Source organism: Salvia hispanica, chromosome 5 (assembly GCF_023119035.1).
Source record: "Salvia hispanica cultivar TCC Black 2014 chromosome 5, UniMelb_Shisp_WGS_1.0, whole genome shotgun sequence".
NCBI classification, from domain to species: domain Eukaryota; kingdom Viridiplantae; phylum Streptophyta; class Magnoliopsida; order Lamiales; family Lamiaceae; genus Salvia; species Salvia hispanica.
In genome coordinates, this window is record NC_062969.1 from 1,011,173 (window position 1) to 1,031,062 (window position 19,890).

Below are 19,890 nucleotides of genomic sequence, written 5' to 3' on the forward strand. Positions count from 1 at the left end.
ATATTTTAAAGTAGCAATAAATAATATACTAATAGACTAATTTTAAGTTTATTGAATTTTAATACTACTATACTAGTACCTTTTATATCTTCTTTTAATTAATTAATAGGTATACATAAAGCATTTAATGTGTTTATATATAATTATTTAGATTCTTATGTTAATAGTTAGAGTTACTTTGAATTCGAGTATTAGTCTTTTAATTTTGAGAATTGAAACTCTATCATATTTTTACTTTGTCGTGTTATTATCGTGTATGTAAATATGAACTGAATTGTGCACGATCTATCTTGTCATGTCGTTATCATATATAAATATGAATTGAATCATGTTCGTATCATTGCGATGTCCATATCGCATAGCGTGTTTGTGCCAAACAACTTATTTGATCGTGCTTGTATTCGGCTATATTGTGTCGACCCAACCCGCACAAATTGTTAACCCATCATGGGCTATGAACTTTTTGCAATCTCATTTTTCAATTGAAAATTAATCTTTCATAGGAGTATTTCATTTCTACTATGTCAATAGAACCTATACAACAAGCTCTGAAATAATAGAATCCAAAGTCCAAACAATACAAAATTGAAAGAAAAAACTCAATTCGGTTGCATTATTTATAAGTACATTGATGAAATGTAGTCTAGAACAGTACAATCCGATTCATCAGCAAACTACAGAAGCCGAAGGTAACAACAAATGTATGAGCAACAAACTATGTTTACTTTACTAGTGCACATCACACTAAGCAAAGAACTGCTCCAACGATGGTGTCGTGAACACGTTGGCAGCGGGTCGTTCGAGCTTCTCGGGAGATACATGTAGCTGGGACTTGATGAATCTCTGGAGAATGATCAAGGGAGTCAATTTAACGGGTGCACAGGGAGAAGCACGAATGGAACGTAGATAACGATGTGAGTGATAAATTAGTTAAGATACTGATAAAAGAGAAGGCGGGTGTACGTACAGCTAATTGGGTAGTGATTTCGGGATTCGAGTCTATATGCCAATCTGGTTCGAGTTGTCTCACAAACGACGTCCGTCCAATCTCAGTGCTACAGAAGAGAACCTGAACGTTCTCACGCATTAGATAACGAAGTGAAATAGACAATTCAAAGTTGTAACCAGCCACATGAATGCGTAGTAGTATTCTCACAAAGATCGATTTTTTAAAGAAGCGTTACCTTATCTTTGACTAAGCCACTTGATGTAAAAACCCCGGCATTTTCCAAAGCTAGAAGAACGTTCTTCTGCATAAATTGACTCGGTGTATCAGTGATCTTGAACAAAGAGTAAGAATTATATATCACAAAAATTCAATGAACTGAGACGGTCGGTGCTTTACTTCACTTTCGTCATCGAGCACTCTTTCCATGAGATAAAGATCACAAAATTTCGTGATCTCAAGCAGCACCTCCAGAACTGATGACCGGACAGTTGCTTGCTTCTGGCAGAAATCGAGCAAACCACAAGAATGAGCAAATTCTCAATGATGATTTTATTGATGATCATTAAATTAAAAAATTGCACCGACCTGAAGCTCTTCTGGACTGTTTTCTTCGAGGATTACACCAAGCAAGCGACATGTTACCTGAACAGTTAAGTTATGAAGGAAGAATTTAGTCGTGACAGACAATGTCATGATTTAGTTAAAAGAAGATGAATTCCGACTCTTTATATTACTGCAAAATGTGAAACTTAGCAACCAGTTATAGCCTTTCACCTTTGCAGCATATAGAATCTTAAATTAAGCTCTGGCCATTCCTAACTTATCGAGCTCTATTAACTCTCGAATGTATTGTACCCAAAATAGACGTAGAAACACCTCTTCGCTCCAAAAGAAATCAAAATATATAGGATATCAATAAACCAAATCCCAAATAGGAATAGTGGGAACTAATATGAAATGCATATTCGAATTTCAACCAACCCATCTGACATCCTCTAAACTAGAACTATAAAAACGCAAACTTCACAACTGGAAAAGGCATACTTTTCAAACTATGACCATATACACGCTAATTGATCAATTGATAAAACAATGGAAGCCCACGTAAAGAAATGTGTTAGTATAACTTGTACACAAACCACTAATATCAATTAACAGATTTGTAGTCAGTTACTAAGAGAAGGGGCAGACAATACAAAAGTGGCTTGCATATGAAATAAGACCACAAAGTGTTTCTTACATTACCTTTCTTCCTTCACTCAGCCTTTGCCTCACTATTTGGCTGAGAGTTGGCTGCATTTCCACAACAACGAAAAACAAATCAAGATTTGAGAACATCATACAAAACTAAAGAAAATCAGACCGAACATCTATAAAACTACCTTCACCGGCTGAAATAACTCATCAATAACATTTTGGGTAGTGGGATCTTCTGGAGGGGTGAAAACCTCAGACGACGAGCCTGCATTTTCACTTGCACGACTATTAACATCAGAGCTACTAGCTGATGATGCCTGTCTTTTAGGTTGCCTTCGTTGTGGCCCTCTAGGTGCTCTTAAGAGTCTCCAAGTAAAAATTATTGCTAATGCCAGCCCTGCTACAGCCCCAAAAGATCGTGAATCCTGCAGTCAATTCAACAAAATCGATAATCTTTTCCATTTATAGCAAACTCAATGCTAAAAACGCAAACATTGCAAATAAACAACAATATGCATGGAGGTAACAATTAATCCATTCTCTAAGCATTGCAAGGGAAAAAGAAATGCTCAACAGAAAAGCTCGAGTCTTGTACAACAAGCCAGGCCACTCTTCATGTTCTTGACGTTTTTTAAATTGTTAAACCGTCGACTGAATGACTAGACTGACTGGCTGGTGGAAGGATGAACACTTGGCCGACTATATTCCAAGAAACATAGTTCAAACTAATAATCATTTGCCATATTACTAAATCTGAAACGTCCATTATTCGACCTGCAACATGTAATACTCCGTTTATAACAAATTTTCTTTGAAGTATTCTCTCTTTTTGAGGGGTGTTTATAGTAAATTATCTTTAAGCTATCCACATCAACGAGAACAACACACAATCTACTTTCTTATAAACTAATCTATAATGAAGAGATTGAGTTTGAGCTTTCTAGGACAAACTTCAACTGATAAAATCTAATAACTCTAATTACATTTTTCTGCAATTCTCTTCATATCCACAAATTTATACATTCACACCACAATATTTCAACTCAAGGAATCAATTTCACTCCCTAAACCCATAAAACCAAAATTGCATACGTAAAATTGGAAGAAATATAAAAATAAAAACTTGGAAGCTTATATACACTCTAAAGCCCAATTCTCAAAGAAATTCAAGAAAAATAATTACAAAAAATAGAAAAAATCAAAACGAACCAGGCGTCGGAGTAAATTCGAAATCTTGACGGTGAAAAAAGCCCCCACTCGCTTGACCAACTGCAGAAAATCCTCCTTTGAATTTTCAGCCATCGGAATTTGCAGAAACAATGGATGAATTGAATTGATGGTAATTTTTTTTTAATTTGCTTTTATTCGGAAAGTGAAATTGGGGGAGCTGAAGCTGAAGCTCTTCACAGTAGACTGGGAAAAATAAACAACGAATTTATACATAGATCGAGCAAGAAAGCGATAGGAAGAAGGGGCTTTTGAATTTTTCTGCTTTATACAAAGATAGCATTCCAATTTCCACCGTTTCAACTAAATTTTATTCTCTCTCGACTATATTGGTATTTTAAATATGAGGAAAGAATAAAATTGGTCTTAAATATATAACCATATGAATTTAGTTTAAAATATTTATTTTTTAAAAATTGAACTCAAAATATTTGAAATCGTTATCGAAGTGGTCCTAAACATTTTAAATCGTTGACAAAGTGGTCCTTTTCGGTAAAAGACTATCGGTCAACGCCTGAATAATGAATTTTTAGCTTAATTAATACGGAGTATACTAATGCACTAGTAGGAATGTGATCAAATGAAAACTCTAAATATGGTGCAAACTCAAAATTATAATCTGGAGCATTGAAAAACGTCAACAAGTCACAAAAAAGCATCAATAGAAAAGTGTCTAACAGAATTTCAGCTATAGTCAATGATTGATGCTGTGTTGATACTGTGTTAACATTATAATCTTGAAATTTTACACTGTGTTGATATTGTATTGAAACAGTGTTGAAGCTGCGTTGAGGAGTTTTGATTTTGTACGCATAAGTTTGCATTTTATCATTACCATGCACTGGTATATCAGTTAAGTTAAAAAAAAAATCATTAATTAGGCGTTGTCCTAGTTTTTTACGTAAAATGACTACTTCGACGACGATTTCAAATGTTTAGAACCACTTCGATAATGATTTCAAATATTTTAGATCCGATTTTCAAAAAATGAATGATTTGGACTAAATTCGTATTCTGACTACATGTTTAACCTGACCAATTTTGACCTTTACTCTTTAGTTCTTTATTATTTTCAATTTTCATATACAATAAATTTTATTTGAAAAAGAAATAAATTTCGCGCACAAAAAACAGACTGTGTGAAAAAACCGCCGGAAAATGGCCGTGATTCCGTTCGCCGCCACGCGATCCGGCATCAGAGACTTCCTCCTCGCCGTCTCCTCCTTACTCTCCGTCACGCTGCTCCTCTACCTCCACAACCTCGACCTCTCCTCCAGCGCCGTCGCTCACTCATCCGCCGCGGATCCCCCTCCGCCGCTCTCTCTCCACGGCGTCCTCTTCTCCGTCGCCTCCTCCTCGGCCTCGATCCACCGCCGCGCTCGCTACATCCGCCTCTGGCACCGCCCGATCGCCCGCCTCAACACCACATTCCTCTTCCTCGACCGCCCCCCGCCGCAGCCGATCCCGCCGTCTCTCCCTCCAATAATCGTCCCCCCCGGCGCCGGAACCCTAGCCGCGGGACATCGAATTGCGCGAATCGTTAAGGACGCCGTCGAATTGAGCGTCCCCGGCGTGCATTGGTACGTCTTCGGCGACGACGATACCTTGTTTTTCGCTGAGAATTTGGTGGGGATTTTGTCGAAATACGACCACAATTGGTGGTACTACATCGGCAGTAGCTCTGAGAGCTACGAGCAGAATGAGAAATTCAGCTTTGATATGGCGTATGGCGGCGGCGGATTCGCGGTCAGTGCGCCGTTAGCTCGGGTTTTGGCTAGGGTTCTCGATTCATGCCTCGGCAGGTACCGCCATTTGTACGGAAGCGATGCTCGAATTTTCGCCTGCTTAGCTGAGCTAGGCGTTCCGTTAACCGTCGAGAAAGGATTTCATCAGGTAAGCTACTCGAATTTGATGATTATATCAAAATCAAAATCAAAATCACAGAGATTTGAGGTTTTGGCATGGATTTGTTTGTACGTTTTCATTTCGTTCAATGTGGATCTCTGCTAGCTGCTTTTTTAATTAGTTGAATCGTAGGCAAAAACAGCTATTTTTAACTATTAATAGCCAATAGTTCGAAATCTGTTGGAAAGGAGTAATCTTTGATGTCGATGATTGTGATGATTGTATATGGTATGATGTGATAGTGTTTTATGTTTTCCTTTTTGTGTAGGTCGATGTTCGAGGGGATTTATTCGGATTTCTCTCTGCGCATCCAATATCACTTGTTGCATCACTGCATCACATAGATGCTATTGAACCAATCTTTCCTGGTAGGGACCGGATTAATGCTTTGGAACATCTGTCCAAAGCTTCACGCGTTGATCCTGCTAGGATTTTCCAGCAGAGTGTTTGCTACCACGAAACTAGTTCAGTTACGGTTTCAGTCTCATGGGGCTATGCTGTTCAAGTATATGAAGGGAACAAACTTCTTCCTGAAGTGCTCTCACTTCAGAGAACTTTTAGCCCATGGAAGAGAGGAAAGAATGTATCTTCAAGCCGTTATATGTTCAACACGAGAGATTACCCTAGTGATCCATGCAAAAGACCCGTTGCCTTCTTTTTGAATACTGTTACTGCTGATACAACTGGTATCTGGACCGAATACACTAGACACAATGCTGGAAGTTGCGTTAAATTTAAAGCATTAGAGAGATTGAAAGCAGTTAGTGTTTATTCTCAGAAAATAGGTGTTAATACTGAACAGGTAATCCTTGTCTTTTGATCAATAACTAATTATTTGGGTCGTATGTAATGTTTTTGGTTGTTTCTCTAATCTTTCTTTCTGTCTTTTGTGTTAGATGGAAGTACCGCGTCGTCATTGCTGCGATATTTCATCGTTTTCTGATGAAACAATAACTGTCCAAATAAGGAAATGTGGAGTTCATGAATTGATTGCTATGCAGGGATAACTAGTCTTGCATTGTGAGTGCATCACTCGACAATTTTGGTTGATACAACTTCAGTAGAGTGAGTTAGTTCTTTATACTATATGTTAGTTAAAACTGATTGTCTTCTTTTGTTGACTTAGACCTTTGAGTATCTCATGGCGGTCAACCCAGATCAGGCAGGAGTTGTTCACATTCTTTAGTGAAGGTACCTTAAATCATTGGATAAATCGTTGATCAAACTTGTGGCAAGCAATGTATACATTCTGTTTGTTTTTCGTATCATGTTCATTTCGTCTCTCCTTTGGATTATGCACGAGAAGACAGGAAGAAACACTTGTTTGCTGGAGCTTAACGTAAAATAGAGTTTCTCGTCTTTCTAATGGCCAAGTCAAATATCCGAGAACCTGAAGATTGATGGTGCACAACATGGAATGCTTAGCATGATATTCTTAGAACTCTCGCCTAATATTTTTGTTCTATAGCAATTTTTTTTTGTAATTTGTAAACTAGATATGCCTAGTCTTGTGTTGCTGTTTCGTGTACCTGTACTATTCATACCTGTTCTTACCAGCTGAGTTGATGTTCTTTCTAACTTTCTATCATCGTTGGTCTTATTATGAATAAATTTCGACAGGAAAATGGAAATTTATTTAGTTTAGTTTTGGAGTTTACTTTGAGTAACATCTGGAAAATGTCTTGTGGCAGCATCTGGTGTAGAATGCAATCTACCTTAAGCTGGCAAAGCCCAATCCTACCTTTTTTTGCATGATAAGTTTTGTATATCATTTAATTCTTCAGAAGATGTGAGTCAATTATCAGATCCTAGGATGAAGGAGTTGACTTTTTTGGTTCTTTGCATATGTGAGACATCATCATCTTATTATAAATCACAGGTGGTAGTAAATTTGGACATGATTTTGTTGCTGAGGGAAGATAACTCTTTAAGATATTTACTACTACAAACTGTGTATCCTTTTTTCTTTCTGTGTGTGGATGTACCTAACTTTTGAGGAAAAATCTGTCCTAACCTAAGCTGTTTACTTCCACCCAGGTTATCTGGTCAACAAGTAAGGCTTCTAAAGTTCAAAAGCTGCTCAATTTTATGACTGTTCAATTCTTCCGTTGCCCGTTTCTTGCAGAGGAAAGATCAAAGATGCAGATGGCTAAACTGCTGTCGAAATCTGAAGCATCACGCCGCCTCCTAACCTTGATGATAATTTCGTTCGTTATATGCACAACGTATCTTCTTGCATCATTCTTGATCCTCCCAAGGACGAAGGTAATACATTTTTCCGGTTCGTTACAAGGCTGGTCATCACCAACCACCCTTCAGCACGTCGTCTTTGGCATAGCCTCGAGCGAGAAGTCCTGGCTGAGCAGGAAGGAGTATGTTAGAATCTGGTGGAGGCCCGAGGAGATGAGGGGTTGTGTTTTCCTGGAACGCATGCCACCAAACGGAACTCTTGACCAGGCTGATTCCGGTTCTCTTCCTCCTATATGTGTATCGGAGGACACATCAAGGTTCCGTTACACATACAGGAACGGCGGCCTTCCATCAGCCATACGCGTGGCACGTGTGGTGTCGGAGACTGTTGCCCTCAACCACACAAATGTGAGGTGGTTTGTGTTTGGGGACGATGACACGCTCTTCTTCCCTGAGAATCTTGTCAAAACCCTTTCCAAGTATGATGATGGCCTGTGGTATTACATTGGAACAAACTCGGAGAGTTTTGCTCAGAACAAATTCTTCTCCTATGAAATGGCCTTTGGAGGAGCTGGTTTTGCTATCAGCTATCCTCTGGCCAAGGTTTTGGCTTCTGTGCTCGACTCGTGTTTGGCTCGATACCCTCACCTCTTCGGAAGTGACGGCAGGATTCAGGCCTGCCTTGCTGAGCTTGGCATCAGTCTCACTCATGAGCCAGGATTCCATCAGGTACATTTGTAGTGATAAATTTGATCAACACTACATATGATTAAATATTTGAAGGATTACACGACGAAACGAGCTCAAAATTATTCATTCGGTCAAAATACATGATGCAATTAGCACCACTTATATCTTTGTGTTACTATCCTTGCTGCTTGTTTGAACAGTATTTCTGATAAACTAGTTTGAAACATGAAATTGAACAACAGATGGATATTCGTGGGAGTATGCTCGGATTCTTGACCTCTCACCCGCTCAGGCCTATTGTTTCTCTCCATCACTGGGACGCCATGGATTCGATTTTCCCGAAAATGGAACGAAAAGATGCTATGCAACACTTGTTTCAAGCCGTGAACATCGATTCCCAGAGGGTCATGCAGCAGACAGTGTGCTACGATCGTTGGTCATATGCATTGATTTTGGTACATAGTAGTAATTTATTTAATTATCCACCATGTTAGGGGAAACTTGTGAACTAATCAAAGATAACTGTTAGATCTCTCCAGCATTTTCTTGAATCAAACTCTTCTTATCTCTTGGATTATTTTAATTAACAGAATCTAGTGGTTTTGGGAATTCAAAGTTGACCAAAGTGGCATGTTGCGATGTAATGCATGCTTGCTCCTAGATAAAAACAAAATTTAATCTATATAGCACCGTTGAATTTTTGGTATTTTGTGTGAAACGTTATCACTATAATTAAATATAAAAAAATTATTGTCTCAAAATTTTGAATATATAATCCCCGGACACCAGTAAGGATTTCCTCATCCACTTTTCCTACTCCACCCCTCACAATGCAATAAAATAATCCATTATCACTTATTAAAATTGGTTATAATTATAATATTATTTTATTATATTGTGAGAGGTGGATGAGGAGTGGAGTAGGAAAAGTGGATGAGGAGATCCTTAGTTCGGACCGCACTTGGACCTCGGTGTGGTCAATAATAGGTTCGTGTGTTAATTTTTCAAAGTCCAATAATCTCAAAACTCTTCTGAATACATGGGCCTTTAGAGCCCAATAGCCGATACTCCCTCGCTCGCCCATTAATTATTCACTTTGGTTTCAGCACGGGTTTTAATAATAAAAGAAAATGAGTAAAAAGTTAGTGAAATATTAGTCTCACTTTTATTCATTTATTTATAATAAAATGTGAGACCTATTTACCATTTATAGTAAAAGTGGAAGTGAACAATTAATGGGGGATGGAGGGAGTATTAATTTGCAGTTTCTCAATTCATATTGATTTCGATAATTATAATTAAAGAATAATTTTCTTAATTTAGTTCCTTAATTATGAACATTCGTTATTTTAACCGAATAGATAACCGGTACGAGTGTATAGGTTTTAACAAGTTAAATTTTGACAGGAAATCACTTAATGTTATGTATGTGGTCATAGTAAATGAAACAAAAGTTTCCAACTTAACTAAATATTTACACTCTCATATTTGATAATAAGAAAATCAATCAAACATATACAAGTGTTATCATAAATATTCAAATATTAGTAATATTGATTAAATTTGTTATACTACCTACCTTATGTGAATGTGTGTGTGTTTATTTATAATGTATATATCATACTTTCATTTTCACGCAGAATAAGTTGAACTTTAAAGTTACTCATTTTACATGACATTAATTAATGTCTAAAATTATTAGGTAGAGATATATAAAGGAATTGAAAAAAAAAAATCGATACACTTTCAACAAAGAAATATAGCATAATATTTTAAATGGAATAAAGAACACAACGAATCACTTTGCTGGATGTTAGGGGTACGGAAATTCATGATAATATAAATAATCTTAATAAAAATTAAAATACATTAAACCAAAATATAAAAAATGTACTACAAATCTACAATATATTAGCTTGGTCAACTTGCAGGTTGGCATATCAATTATCATACACAGATATTATATATTCAAAATCTTGAGACAATAAAATGCCAGTAAACGCAAATAACGCCAAGCATATCCTATATTTTTATACTGGACATTAACTTACATCTTATGTGACATTTAATTTTGGTAGTATTTCAATTCTTTTAATCATGAGCACAAGTGGCATGCCAAATTTAATTTTATAATGGTTAAAACAAATGGGTATTCGTAAATGGTTCATGTAGGAATTTAGGAAAGTTAAAAATAGTTAAGTGCGATGAAGTGCAACTTAGTCGATACGATATACTCCTTCCGTTCTTGAAAATTTATCACTTATTTTCTTTTTCGTCCGTTCCTAAAAATGTTTCACCTTTCACTTTTACTATTTTTTATAGCGGGCCCTACTTTCCACTAACTCATTCCCTACTCACATTTTATTATAAAACTAATATATAAAAGTAGGACTCACGTGCCACTAACTTTTTCAACTCACTTTCTATTACATTTCTTAAAACCCGTGCCGGATCAAATGGTGACGAATTTTGTGTGACGGTCGTCTTTAATTAACATATCAAAGGATTAAGTCACCATGATCATTTGAATAAAAGGAGAAGCATTGTTTCTCATCCCCATTAAAGGGGAAAAAAAAGAATGAAAACTTTGAATTATAATTTTTAAAGATCAACATGTGATTTGTATATATATTGAAAAAGGTGGTGGCCATCCATGTTTTAGCATGTTAACTATGCCAAACCAACAAAATCTCTCTTTGCAAGAGTCAACCAATTAAACACCAAATTATTCTTCTAAAAACGTTTACCAAATCAAACTCAAACTTCATTCCATAAACTAATTCTATATGATACACAACTAACTCAAAAAAATTGCAAACTCAACAAACCAAATTGAATAAATACCCATCTCTTCTCTTATATATACACACATAGATAACACCTTTGAAACAAAGGCAAAAATGAAAATGATGAAGACAATTTTGAGTTTGGTTGTGATGGCGGCGGCGTTGATGGGAACGGCGGCGGCCGTAAATTACACGGTCGGAAGTCCAGACGGTGGATGGGATCAATCCACCAATCTCCAAACATGGCCTACTTCCTTAACATTTGTCGAAGGAGATAATTTGAGTTAGTTTCATCTCTCACCATTTTTTTTTTGCTATGAGTAATACTTTTATTATTAGGAATGTAATCAAAAGAAAAAAATTTATAATATACAAATTTCTAACATGATTATATTTTTTCATATATATACAGTTTTCAGATACACCACCAACCACGACGTGACTGAAGTTTCCCGCTCAGATTATGAATCCTGCAGAGCCACCAACCCTCTTCAGCCGCGTCTCACCGGCGGCGCCGCCGTTGTGCCCCTCACTTCCGCCGGCACCAGGTACTTCATCTGCGGCTCCGCCGGCCACTGCATCAGCGGCATGAAGCTCGCCATCACCACCACCGCCGCCGCCTCCCCGCCGCCGCCATCCACCACCACCGCGCCGCCGCCGTCATCCAAAACTACGACTCCCTCGCCGCCGCCGCCGCCGCCGCCGCCTACAACTCCATCTCCGACGCCAAAGCACTCCAAGGCGGTGATGCCTACTCCTCCTCAGCCGGCGGCGTCGGCACCGAGTGGCTCCGCGCTGCCGCCTCCGACACCTCCTCCGTCGGCGGCGGCGAAGGTGGGATTGATCGGCGGTTTTCTATCTTTGAAAAATAGAAATTTTTGAAATATTATGGGTTTTGATGCATATAATTGGTAAAATAAGAGATGGATTGGTAATAATGAGTAAAAAGTAGTGGAAATAGAGTTAGTGAATTATGAGGCACAACACAAAATGAAAATAGTTTCTACTTAATTTATCAAAATATAGAAGCGCGGAGCTTGAATGGACTGAAACACCAAAAATTTCGACGCCCACACCTTTTAGTGTAGGCGGAAATCTAAGGCTGATAAATACCAAACAGAATAACTCATTCTAAAAGACCAGAGAGAGAGAGTTCATTCAGTTTATATAATCCACACCAGTTGTTCTCACAACCAATATGGGAATTGAGTCCATAACAGAGGCATAAATAAACTACTCCTAACAACTAAACAAGCTTCTACATTGGAGTATTACATAAATTTGTATAATCTGAGTTATAACTCATAATTTCTCTATCATAAGTACTCCCCAAATAAAAATCAAAACAACCAAAATCCAAATTTTTCTTCATTAAATTTAAGAAAAAGTAACAATTAGATAAATAAAGTAGACAAAGATACAAACTACGATTCATTTCCCGGACATAACGCCGGCGGAGGAGCCGCCGACCTAAGCCTAGGCGGCGGCGGCGCTACCTGCGTGGTCGAAGCTACGTGAGAAGACGAGGGCGGCGGTGGTGGTGATGATGAATGAGGAGTGGCATGATTATCCGGCAGCGACGGCGTAGTGAAATTTGTAGGGTAAATGGAGGGGGGATTGGAAACCGGCGGCGCGTCGTCGGAGCTCTGGCGGCGTGCGAGGAAAGCGAAGCCGAAAACAAGGGCGGCGGCGAGGAGAAGTGTGAGTAGGAAAATGAAGATCTTTGTTGCTTTTCCGATGTAACAACACATTTTTTTTCTTTCACTTCTCTGAATTTAGGCATTGGGTTGAATTATGCATGTAATAAATGAATCGATTTGATTAAACTAATTGCTATGATTAATTACTACTTAATTATATTAGTACGGATTTATTCATTGGTAAAAGAGACCATGCCATGTGCACGTGACCGCAATTAAGAGGGAAAATTTTATGATTTTAAAAAAAAAAGCATAGCCACTTTTAGCAAAACCAGAGATGATGGAGTTCCAAAGCATCACATCTACAGCCGTAGCTTCATAAAAGAGCGATCTTGCAGCCATCGCCTCACCACATTTCGCGTACAAGGAAACGAGGGCGACACGCAGGTCAGGCTCGACCTCGTACCCCATTCTGATCACCAAACCATGGAGACACCTCCCTTGATTCAAATCCCCAACATCCGAGCACGCCTTCAAAGCACTAACCGAGGCGATCCAATCCAGATTCACACCCGATTCCCTCATGTTCCGGAAGACCCTCAAAGCCTCCACAGCCTCCCCATTCTGGACATATCCCGAGACGATCAGAGTCCACGAAACCACATCCTTAACCTTCATCCGATCAAAAACCGCACGGGCGCTCGCACTCTCGCCACACTTGACGTAGAACGAGAGAAGCCCGTTACGCAAGAAGGCATCGTCGTCGTATCCGTGCCTGAGAATCTGCGGGTGAACTGCTCGGCCGAATCGTGATTCGGGCAAATCTCCACAAGCTTTGAGCACATAAGGGAATGTGAACGCATCCGGATTCACAAAAGCATTCTGCATTGCGGAATACATTTCAAGAACTTTGTCAAACATTTTGTGCATCGAATACCCTCTGATAACTGCGTTCCAGAGGAACACATGCCGCTCAGGAAATTCGTCGAACACTTGGCGGGCATGGTCGATTTCTTTGAGCTCGAAGCTTCTGTTGATGAATTTAGTGATTACGAAACCGTTTCTCTGCAGGCCGTGGACGATTAACTGGTTTTGGATTTGCAAAAGATGAGTCTTGCGAGTTGATTTTTGGAGAAGGGATGTGAAGAAAGATTCGGCATCGATTGAATTTAAGCTGCAATTGCTGCAGCTAGTGAAGTGGCGGGAAAATGCGCAATTGAAGATGAAGATTTTGAGCGGAAGATGGAGAGATTTGAAGGATCGGTGGTGTGAATTGATGGTGAATGACATCAAGAAACGCAGCAGTGATTTGGATTTTTGAAGGCATGAGATTGAAATCTACAAGAACATAATATTGAAAATTAAAATATACAAACTTAAATAGCCTAATTTATGGATGGATTATTAATGGAGCAATAAATTATTCACTAGTGAAATTAAAATTAAATGCTAAACAAAATTATACTAGTGATTATAATTAAATTTAACCACCTTGGGTAGATACCATCGGCGAGATAGTAACCCATGTGGTATGCATTTCCGTTGACGGTGAAGTCGATTGCCGGTGCTACACCATTCAAAACATCATCGAAGAGTGGTGAAGAATACTAACACGTTCAAGTCGTTGTTGGATCCGGCAACACCGAAATATGCATGCCAAATCCATAGGCGGTAGTCGGCGACCGCTTCAAGGATAAGCGTTGGGCCGCCACCTTTGTGGCCGCTTAAGTTTTGCCCCCTCCAGGCAGTCGGGTAATTCTTCCACTTCCAATGCATGCAGTCAATGCTGCCTAGCATACCGGGAAAATCGTGGACTGTTTCATGAAGATGAAGCAAACGTTGACAATCGTCGGTGGTGGGTGCCCGAAAGAATTCCTCGCCAAAAGCAGAACGAACACCGTCGCAAAAACTCTTGAGGCATAGGATTCCAGTTGACTCACCGACATGCAAATACTCGTCGAAGAGGTCAGCGTTTGCCCAGTAGATAAGTTGTCGGATGGCACAAGTACACTTTTGCAACGCCGTGAGACTTTGCCGACCGGTTGCGTCTGCACCTTCTTGAAAGTATTCAACGCGGGTGGACAATGTGTTGACAATACGCATAAACAACCGTTTTGACATGCGAAAACGGCGCCGAAAGTAATTTTCTGGATACCGCGGCTGGTCGGAAAAATAGTCGGCAACGAGCCTTTCATGGGCTCCTCTCGATCACGAGGGATGTAGCGACGTTTTGCTCTAGTTGGTTGAGGAGGAGGGGCGGGGGTATTGGCGACGACATAGGCTTCATAGGCGGCACGATATTGTTCATAATATTCTTGTTCTTCGCGCTCCGCTTCCGCAATGAGATTGGTGAAATCCATTTTTGAATTTTTTTAGAGAGAGTTTGGGTGAGAGAGGAAGATGTAGATGATTTAGTATGAAAAAGTATGAATGAGAGATAATTTGATGTGAAAAGTGGATGATGAATGTGTGTATTTATAGATGATTTTGGGATAAAAAAAAAATCACAAAAATCCAAAAAAAACGTCTATAAACGGCTCTATTTTTTTGGGAATCCAAAAATATTTTTTTTAATTTTTTGGTATTATTTTGAATTATTTATGATTTTTTTTTTTTTAAAAAGAAAATTCGAATTTGCCAACGGCTATGCCATTGGCCAATAAAAAGGAGATTTAGTCTTGCCAACCGAACACCCCTTAGTGAATAACTAGTTTTACCGATTAAATATCTCATCAATAAATATTAAAATAAGACATAAATAAAAGATAAGATAAATCTTCTAATTTTCACGATAGAGAAAACTTGCAATAAATAAAAAGACAACAATTTCTTATTTTTAATCTCCCATTTTCATCAGAAAACGCCATTGCTTTATTCAGTCCCACCACAAAATGAATATCCCACATGCTGATTTTTCATCTCATCTTTGTATTTATTCTAGATTTTTCTTTTTCTTCATCTACTACTCTATAAATTCACGAACACCACTCCTCAAAATTTGAAATCATAAAAAAAAGTATTTTTTGTGAAAAGATAAATTTTTTGATTCTATCTATACCAATATATATTATGGCAACGAGTGTTGTTGCTTCGAAAATATTTAGATTGCCTAAGAAAATGGCGTCCAACCAGCTGCCGGAATTTCCTTCCGATCAGAAGAGTTTCGAGCTGAAAAATGTGGTCGGAAATATCAAATCTAGCTACACGCCGCAGGCAGTCACGGCCAACGCTCCGACGTCTGAGGTAATCTTGGTTTCTCTTTGAAAGTTTTATGTGAGAATGAAATATGTCAATATGAGAATAAAATATGAAACACGAGGTTAAAATTATAGGTGGACCCAGGAAACGAAACTCACTTGGGTCAAACATAGTTAAGAAGATCGTTGCCAATAGCAAAAAAAAAAAATTCATTAAGGTGTCAATCGACCCTCTGATCCCACCTAGATTCGTCATTGGTTAAAATATGAGTGATCATGGTTGAAAGATATGGATATATATGGATACATGTAGCAAGTGGTCAAGAATTTTTCTTCTTTTGTATATTTGTTGGGAAGAAAATCACTAGAAGTTGTGTTTGTAACACAATTTGTTACATATTTATAATTACATCATTTCATAATACACAACAAATTTCGGTTAAAAAAATTGGGATGTACTAGTAATTACATAGACATTTTTACAAAATGTTATTAGTAGTGTAATTGTAACGTTTATAAAACTATATATTATGTGGAGTAATAATTTTCCTCTTGTTTTTTTGATTTGGATAGAAAATATCTCAAAGCATCAGCAACAGTCCTCTAGCAAACTACGTTCCACTCTTCGTGATGCTTCCAGTAAGTTTAAACATCTAAAAAATAAATTAAAGGTTCCAATTTATAGATTGAAAATAAATACTTTCAATTTCTTATACAATTTGATTTTTTGTGTTACATATAAGTTGGGAGTGATTACTAGAGAAAATGAATTTCCCGATCAAGCAACGATGGAACGGCGGCTAACGGAATTACGAAAAGCCGGCGTCGACGGCGTTATGGTTGACGTCTGGTGGGGTGTAATTGAGGCCAAAGGGCCTAAACAGTACAATTGGAATTCTTACAAGAGATTGTTCCAAGTTGTACAAAAATGCGGCCTTCGAATTCAGGCAATCATGTCGTTCCATCAGTGCGGCGGCAACATTGGAGACGCGGTCTACATTCCGTTACCGGAATGGGTTCTCGCCATCGGAGAGGGAGATAAAGATATATTCTACACTAACCGGTTTGGTAACCGGAACCCTGAGTACCTCTCTCTTGGTGTTGATAACTTGCCTATCTTTCGGGGCCGAACGGCTATCGAGGTACTTACTAGACACTAGCTAGTACTCCCTCCGTTTCATAGTAATAGAGTCATTTTGCCATTTTGGTACGTTCCATAGTAATAGAGTCATTTCTCTTTTTAGTAAAAGTCAACACATTTTCTCGCACCTACTTTACTCTCTCTTACTTTTTTCTCTCTTCATCTCTCTACCTTTTTCATTTTCCACTTTATTCTTCCTTTACTTAACTCACCTAACACAATTTTTCTTAATCTCCGTGCCGAAAAAAAATGCCTCCATTACTATGGGACGGAGGAAGTAGTTGTTAATGTAGTTTGGTTGTTGGTATTCTGACTTAGAGGCGTTCAGATGTACAGGGACTTCATGCAGAGTTTTAGAGATGAGATGGTGGATTTGTTGGAGTCTGAGACGATCATGGACATTGAGGTCGGATTAGGTCCGGCCGGGGAAATGAGATACCCGTCATATCCCCAAGACCAAGGATGGAAGTTCCCTGGGATTGGGGAATTTCAGGTAAACATATGTTTCTCTTGGGAAATATTAAACCCCTTCTAACATAGGACAACTTGGAATGTGCACGCAGTGCTACGATAAGTACATGAAACGAGAATTCAAGGACATTGCGGCCAAAGCAGGGCACCCTGAATGGGATCTCCCGGATGATACGGGCACATACAACGACACGCCCGAGAAAACGGGTTTCTTTAGTGCGAACGGGACTTATCTGTCGGAAAAAGGGAAGTTTTTCTTAACGTGGTATTCGAACAAGTTGATCGAACACGGTGATCAAATCCTTGATGAAGCCAATAAGGTATTCCAAGGGTGCAGTGTCAGACTTTCTATAAAGGTATGCCTTTCAACAGTTCAATCACATGTATATTCATGTTTTCGTTCGATATATGATACTCCCTCCGTCCCCGATTAAGAGTCACACTTTTCCATTTCGGTCTGTCCCCAATTAAAAGTCACACTTCATTTTTACCATTAATAGTAAGTAGGTCTCACATTCCACTAACTCAATTCACTCACATTTTATTATAAAACTAATATAAAAAAATGGGTCTCACGTTCCACTAACTTTTTCAACCAACTTTTCTTTACATTTCTTAAAACTTGTACATACATTCAATGCGCTCCACATTTCATAGGTCTCTGGAATCCACTGGTGGTACACTGACAATAGTCATGCATGCGAGTTGACATCGGGATACTACAATGTCAAAGGTAGGGACGGTTATCGTCCCGTTGCTAGGATGATATCCAGTCACTATGCTACATTGAACTTCACATGCCTCGAGATGATAAACTCGGAACAGCCAGCGGATGCTAAATCCGCCCCCGAACAACTTGTGCAACAGGTCCAATCAAATACAAAGTTTCTAGACCTCGTGGTCCTAAATTTTTGGTCCTCGATCGATAGATTATAAATTTATTATGTAGGTATTGAGCGGCGGATGGGTCGAAAACGTAGACATAGCCGGAGAGAATGCTCTTTCGAGATACGATCGGAAAGGCTACAACCAAATCCTACTAAATGTTAGGCCAAATGGTGTCAATAAATATGGTCCACCTAAATATAAGATGGTTGGAGTAACATACCTTCGATTATCGGATGAACTTTTTGAGTCAAAAAATTTCAAAATATTCAAACAATTTGTCAAGAAAATGCACGCGGATATGGTAAGAATCTTGCCCTTTTTCTTCTACTAGTATTTAAAAAATCAAAAAAGTTTTTAAGAACACCAGTGCTATGGGCCGAGAGCCCAATATTGGGCTCTCGTCTGCATAGCATAGTAGTTATCTTTCTATTCCAACCTCATAACCATTTTTGCTCTTTGCAGGACTACATGCGGGAAATGACGGATGTGCCCATATTGCGGAGATCAAAATCGAAGATTCCGATTGAGAAACTTCTAGAAGCTACGGAACCAATCAAGCCCATTTCATGGAACAATGTAACTGACATGAGCGTCGGAGGCCCTTTTGCTGATTTTTTGGACAATATACTTGACAAATTTTTTATACTAAAATGAGTTCCATAAACTTGTTTGAACCCAAACTTGTAATTTCATTATTTTTTTGAAGCTTAATTATGAGTACATATAAATTGGTTGTATTCTAAATTCCCATATACACTAATAAGACATAAATATTTAGTCATAGAGTATTAAAAAGTAACACTAAATATCAATGGAGACAATCATTTAGAGCAAGTGGTTCTCGGTTTATTGATTCGATAAGATCGAGTAGTATGAATGTTGTTCGGTTAATTAGATATAACTAGATACTTAATCTCGGGCAATGTCCCCTAAAATTAGTGTTTGCTTATGAGTCTTGACCTTTATTCCAAAAAATAATGAATTTCAAATCAATTCAATCTCAAATAATCTTGTGGAATCAAGATGTCCAAAAGTAGTAATATCAAACTAAAAATTTATGACAAACAAAGAAATAGAAAAATAATACTACTCCACTAGCCACACAAAAAAGTACCCAAAAATTTTGCAGATTTTTAGTACTAAAAGAAACGAATCCCACTCAAAGTCAAGCACGAAGTTCAAAACCTTCATCGAGAAGAAAATCGAGTAACAAAATTAGCTGGTAAAGTTAGAAAAGGGAGATTGGAGAGGAAATAGGAGACATTACATGGGACCTACAAAGAAAAAATAAAAAGAGACAACACTTTGAAAGTAAAAAAGGTTTAGATAATCAATCAAGTGTGGAAGTGGCTGTGACATAGTATGCAACTGCAAAGAGAGCATGAACAATGCATAGTATGCCTCCAATCGACAAGAAATGGTGGTGTGTGAAGCCGCACGACGCCCTCGATTTGTGGTTTGATATGATCCCGATTACGAGCATCGAGAGCCCCAAGGCTAGGATGATCCTGCGATTGCACGAATTGAACAAAAATTTATGTATGAGTGTCTGAGAGGCCGTGAACTTTCAAATGAGTCGAATATTCAAGCTTGTGTGACACATTTATAA

At 38.4% G+C, this 19,890-nt stretch overlaps 7 protein-coding genes across 10 annotated transcripts; 4 read left to right on the forward strand and 3 right to left on the reverse strand.

Annotated features, from left to right (window-relative positions):
* Positions 1–585: 585 nt before the first annotated feature.
* On the reverse strand, positions 586–3,656 carry LOC125186773 (peroxisome biogenesis protein 22). Of its 2 annotated transcripts, XM_048083218.1 has the most exons (9): positions 3,356–3,656; positions 2,332–2,571; positions 2,195–2,242; positions 1,535–1,591; positions 1,346–1,447; positions 1,185–1,250; positions 968–1,069; positions 716–843; positions 586–674 (listed from the first exon to the last, which is right to left on the reverse strand). In XM_048083218.1, exons 1-8 carry the CDS (start codon positions 3,446–3,448, stop codon positions 745–747), a joined length of 807 nt encoding a protein of 268 aa, XP_047939175.1. In that variant the 5' UTR covers positions 3,449–3,656; the 3' UTR covers positions 586–674; positions 716–744. The 2 variants fall into 2 exon arrangements, with proteins under 2 accessions (XP_047939175.1, XP_047939174.1); XM_048083217.1 differs by having other exon boundaries at positions 586–843.
* An 847-nt stretch (positions 3,657–4,503) lies between these two features.
* On the forward strand, positions 4,504–7,538 carry LOC125186537. 3 transcript variants are annotated; one of them, XR_007170462.1, is made up of 5 exons: positions 4,504–5,266; positions 5,547–6,080; positions 6,175–6,298; positions 6,405–6,469; positions 7,316–7,538. XR_007170462.1 is itself a non-coding variant. In XM_048082918.1 (4 exons), the coding sequence occupies exons 1-3, from the start codon at positions 4,532–4,534 to the stop codon at positions 6,283–6,285; spliced, it is 1,380 nt and encodes a 459-aa protein (XP_047938875.1). In that variant the 5' UTR covers positions 4,504–4,531; the 3' UTR covers positions 6,286–6,298; positions 6,405–6,866. The 3 variants fall into 3 exon arrangements, 1 of the variants encoding a protein (XP_047938875.1); XR_007170463.1 differs by lacking the exon at positions 7,316–7,538 and adding an exon at positions 6,585–6,866; XM_048082918.1 differs by lacking the exon at positions 7,316–7,538 and having other exon boundaries at positions 6,405–6,866.
* Positions 7,418–8,819, forward strand: LOC125188138. Its single transcript, XM_048084883.1, has 3 exons — positions 7,418–8,197; positions 8,401–8,590; positions 8,749–8,819. The coding sequence occupies exons 1-3, from the start codon at positions 7,418–7,420 to the stop codon at positions 8,817–8,819; spliced, it is 1,041 nt and encodes a 346-aa protein (XP_047940840.1).
* Positions 8,820–11,034: 2,215 nt separating this feature from the next.
* On the forward strand, positions 11,035–11,826 carry LOC125188139 (uclacyanin 1-like). The gene is made up of 2 exons (XM_048084884.1): positions 11,035–11,227; positions 11,357–11,826. Exons 1-2 carry the CDS (start codon positions 11,059–11,061, stop codon positions 11,824–11,826), a joined length of 639 nt encoding a protein of 212 aa, XP_047940841.1. The 5' UTR covers positions 11,035–11,058.
* A 542-nt stretch (positions 11,827–12,368) lies between these two features.
* Positions 12,369–12,695, reverse strand: LOC125188140 (uncharacterized protein Os04g0629400-like). Its single transcript, XM_048084885.1, has one exon. It carries the CDS (start codon positions 12,693–12,695, stop codon positions 12,369–12,371), a length of 327 nt encoding a protein of 108 aa, XP_047940842.1.
* A 123-nt stretch (positions 12,696–12,818) lies between these two features.
* LOC125188141 (pentatricopeptide repeat-containing protein At3g12770-like) lies at positions 12,819–13,913 on the reverse strand. The gene has a single exon (XM_048084886.1). It carries the CDS (start codon positions 13,872–13,874, stop codon positions 12,819–12,821), a length of 1,056 nt encoding a protein of 351 aa, XP_047940843.1. The 5' UTR covers positions 13,875–13,913.
* Positions 13,914–15,554: 1,641 nt separating this feature from the next.
* Positions 15,555–19,025, forward strand: LOC125187424 (beta-amylase). The gene is made up of 8 exons (XM_048084015.1): positions 15,555–15,827; positions 16,355–16,420; positions 16,525–16,923; positions 17,251–17,415; positions 17,486–17,749; positions 18,051–18,260; positions 18,343–18,582; positions 18,744–19,025. Exons 1-8 carry the CDS (start codon positions 15,654–15,656, stop codon positions 18,933–18,935), a joined length of 1,710 nt encoding a protein of 569 aa, XP_047939972.1. The 5' UTR covers positions 15,555–15,653; the 3' UTR covers positions 18,936–19,025.
* Positions 19,026–19,890: the final 865 nt, after the last annotated feature.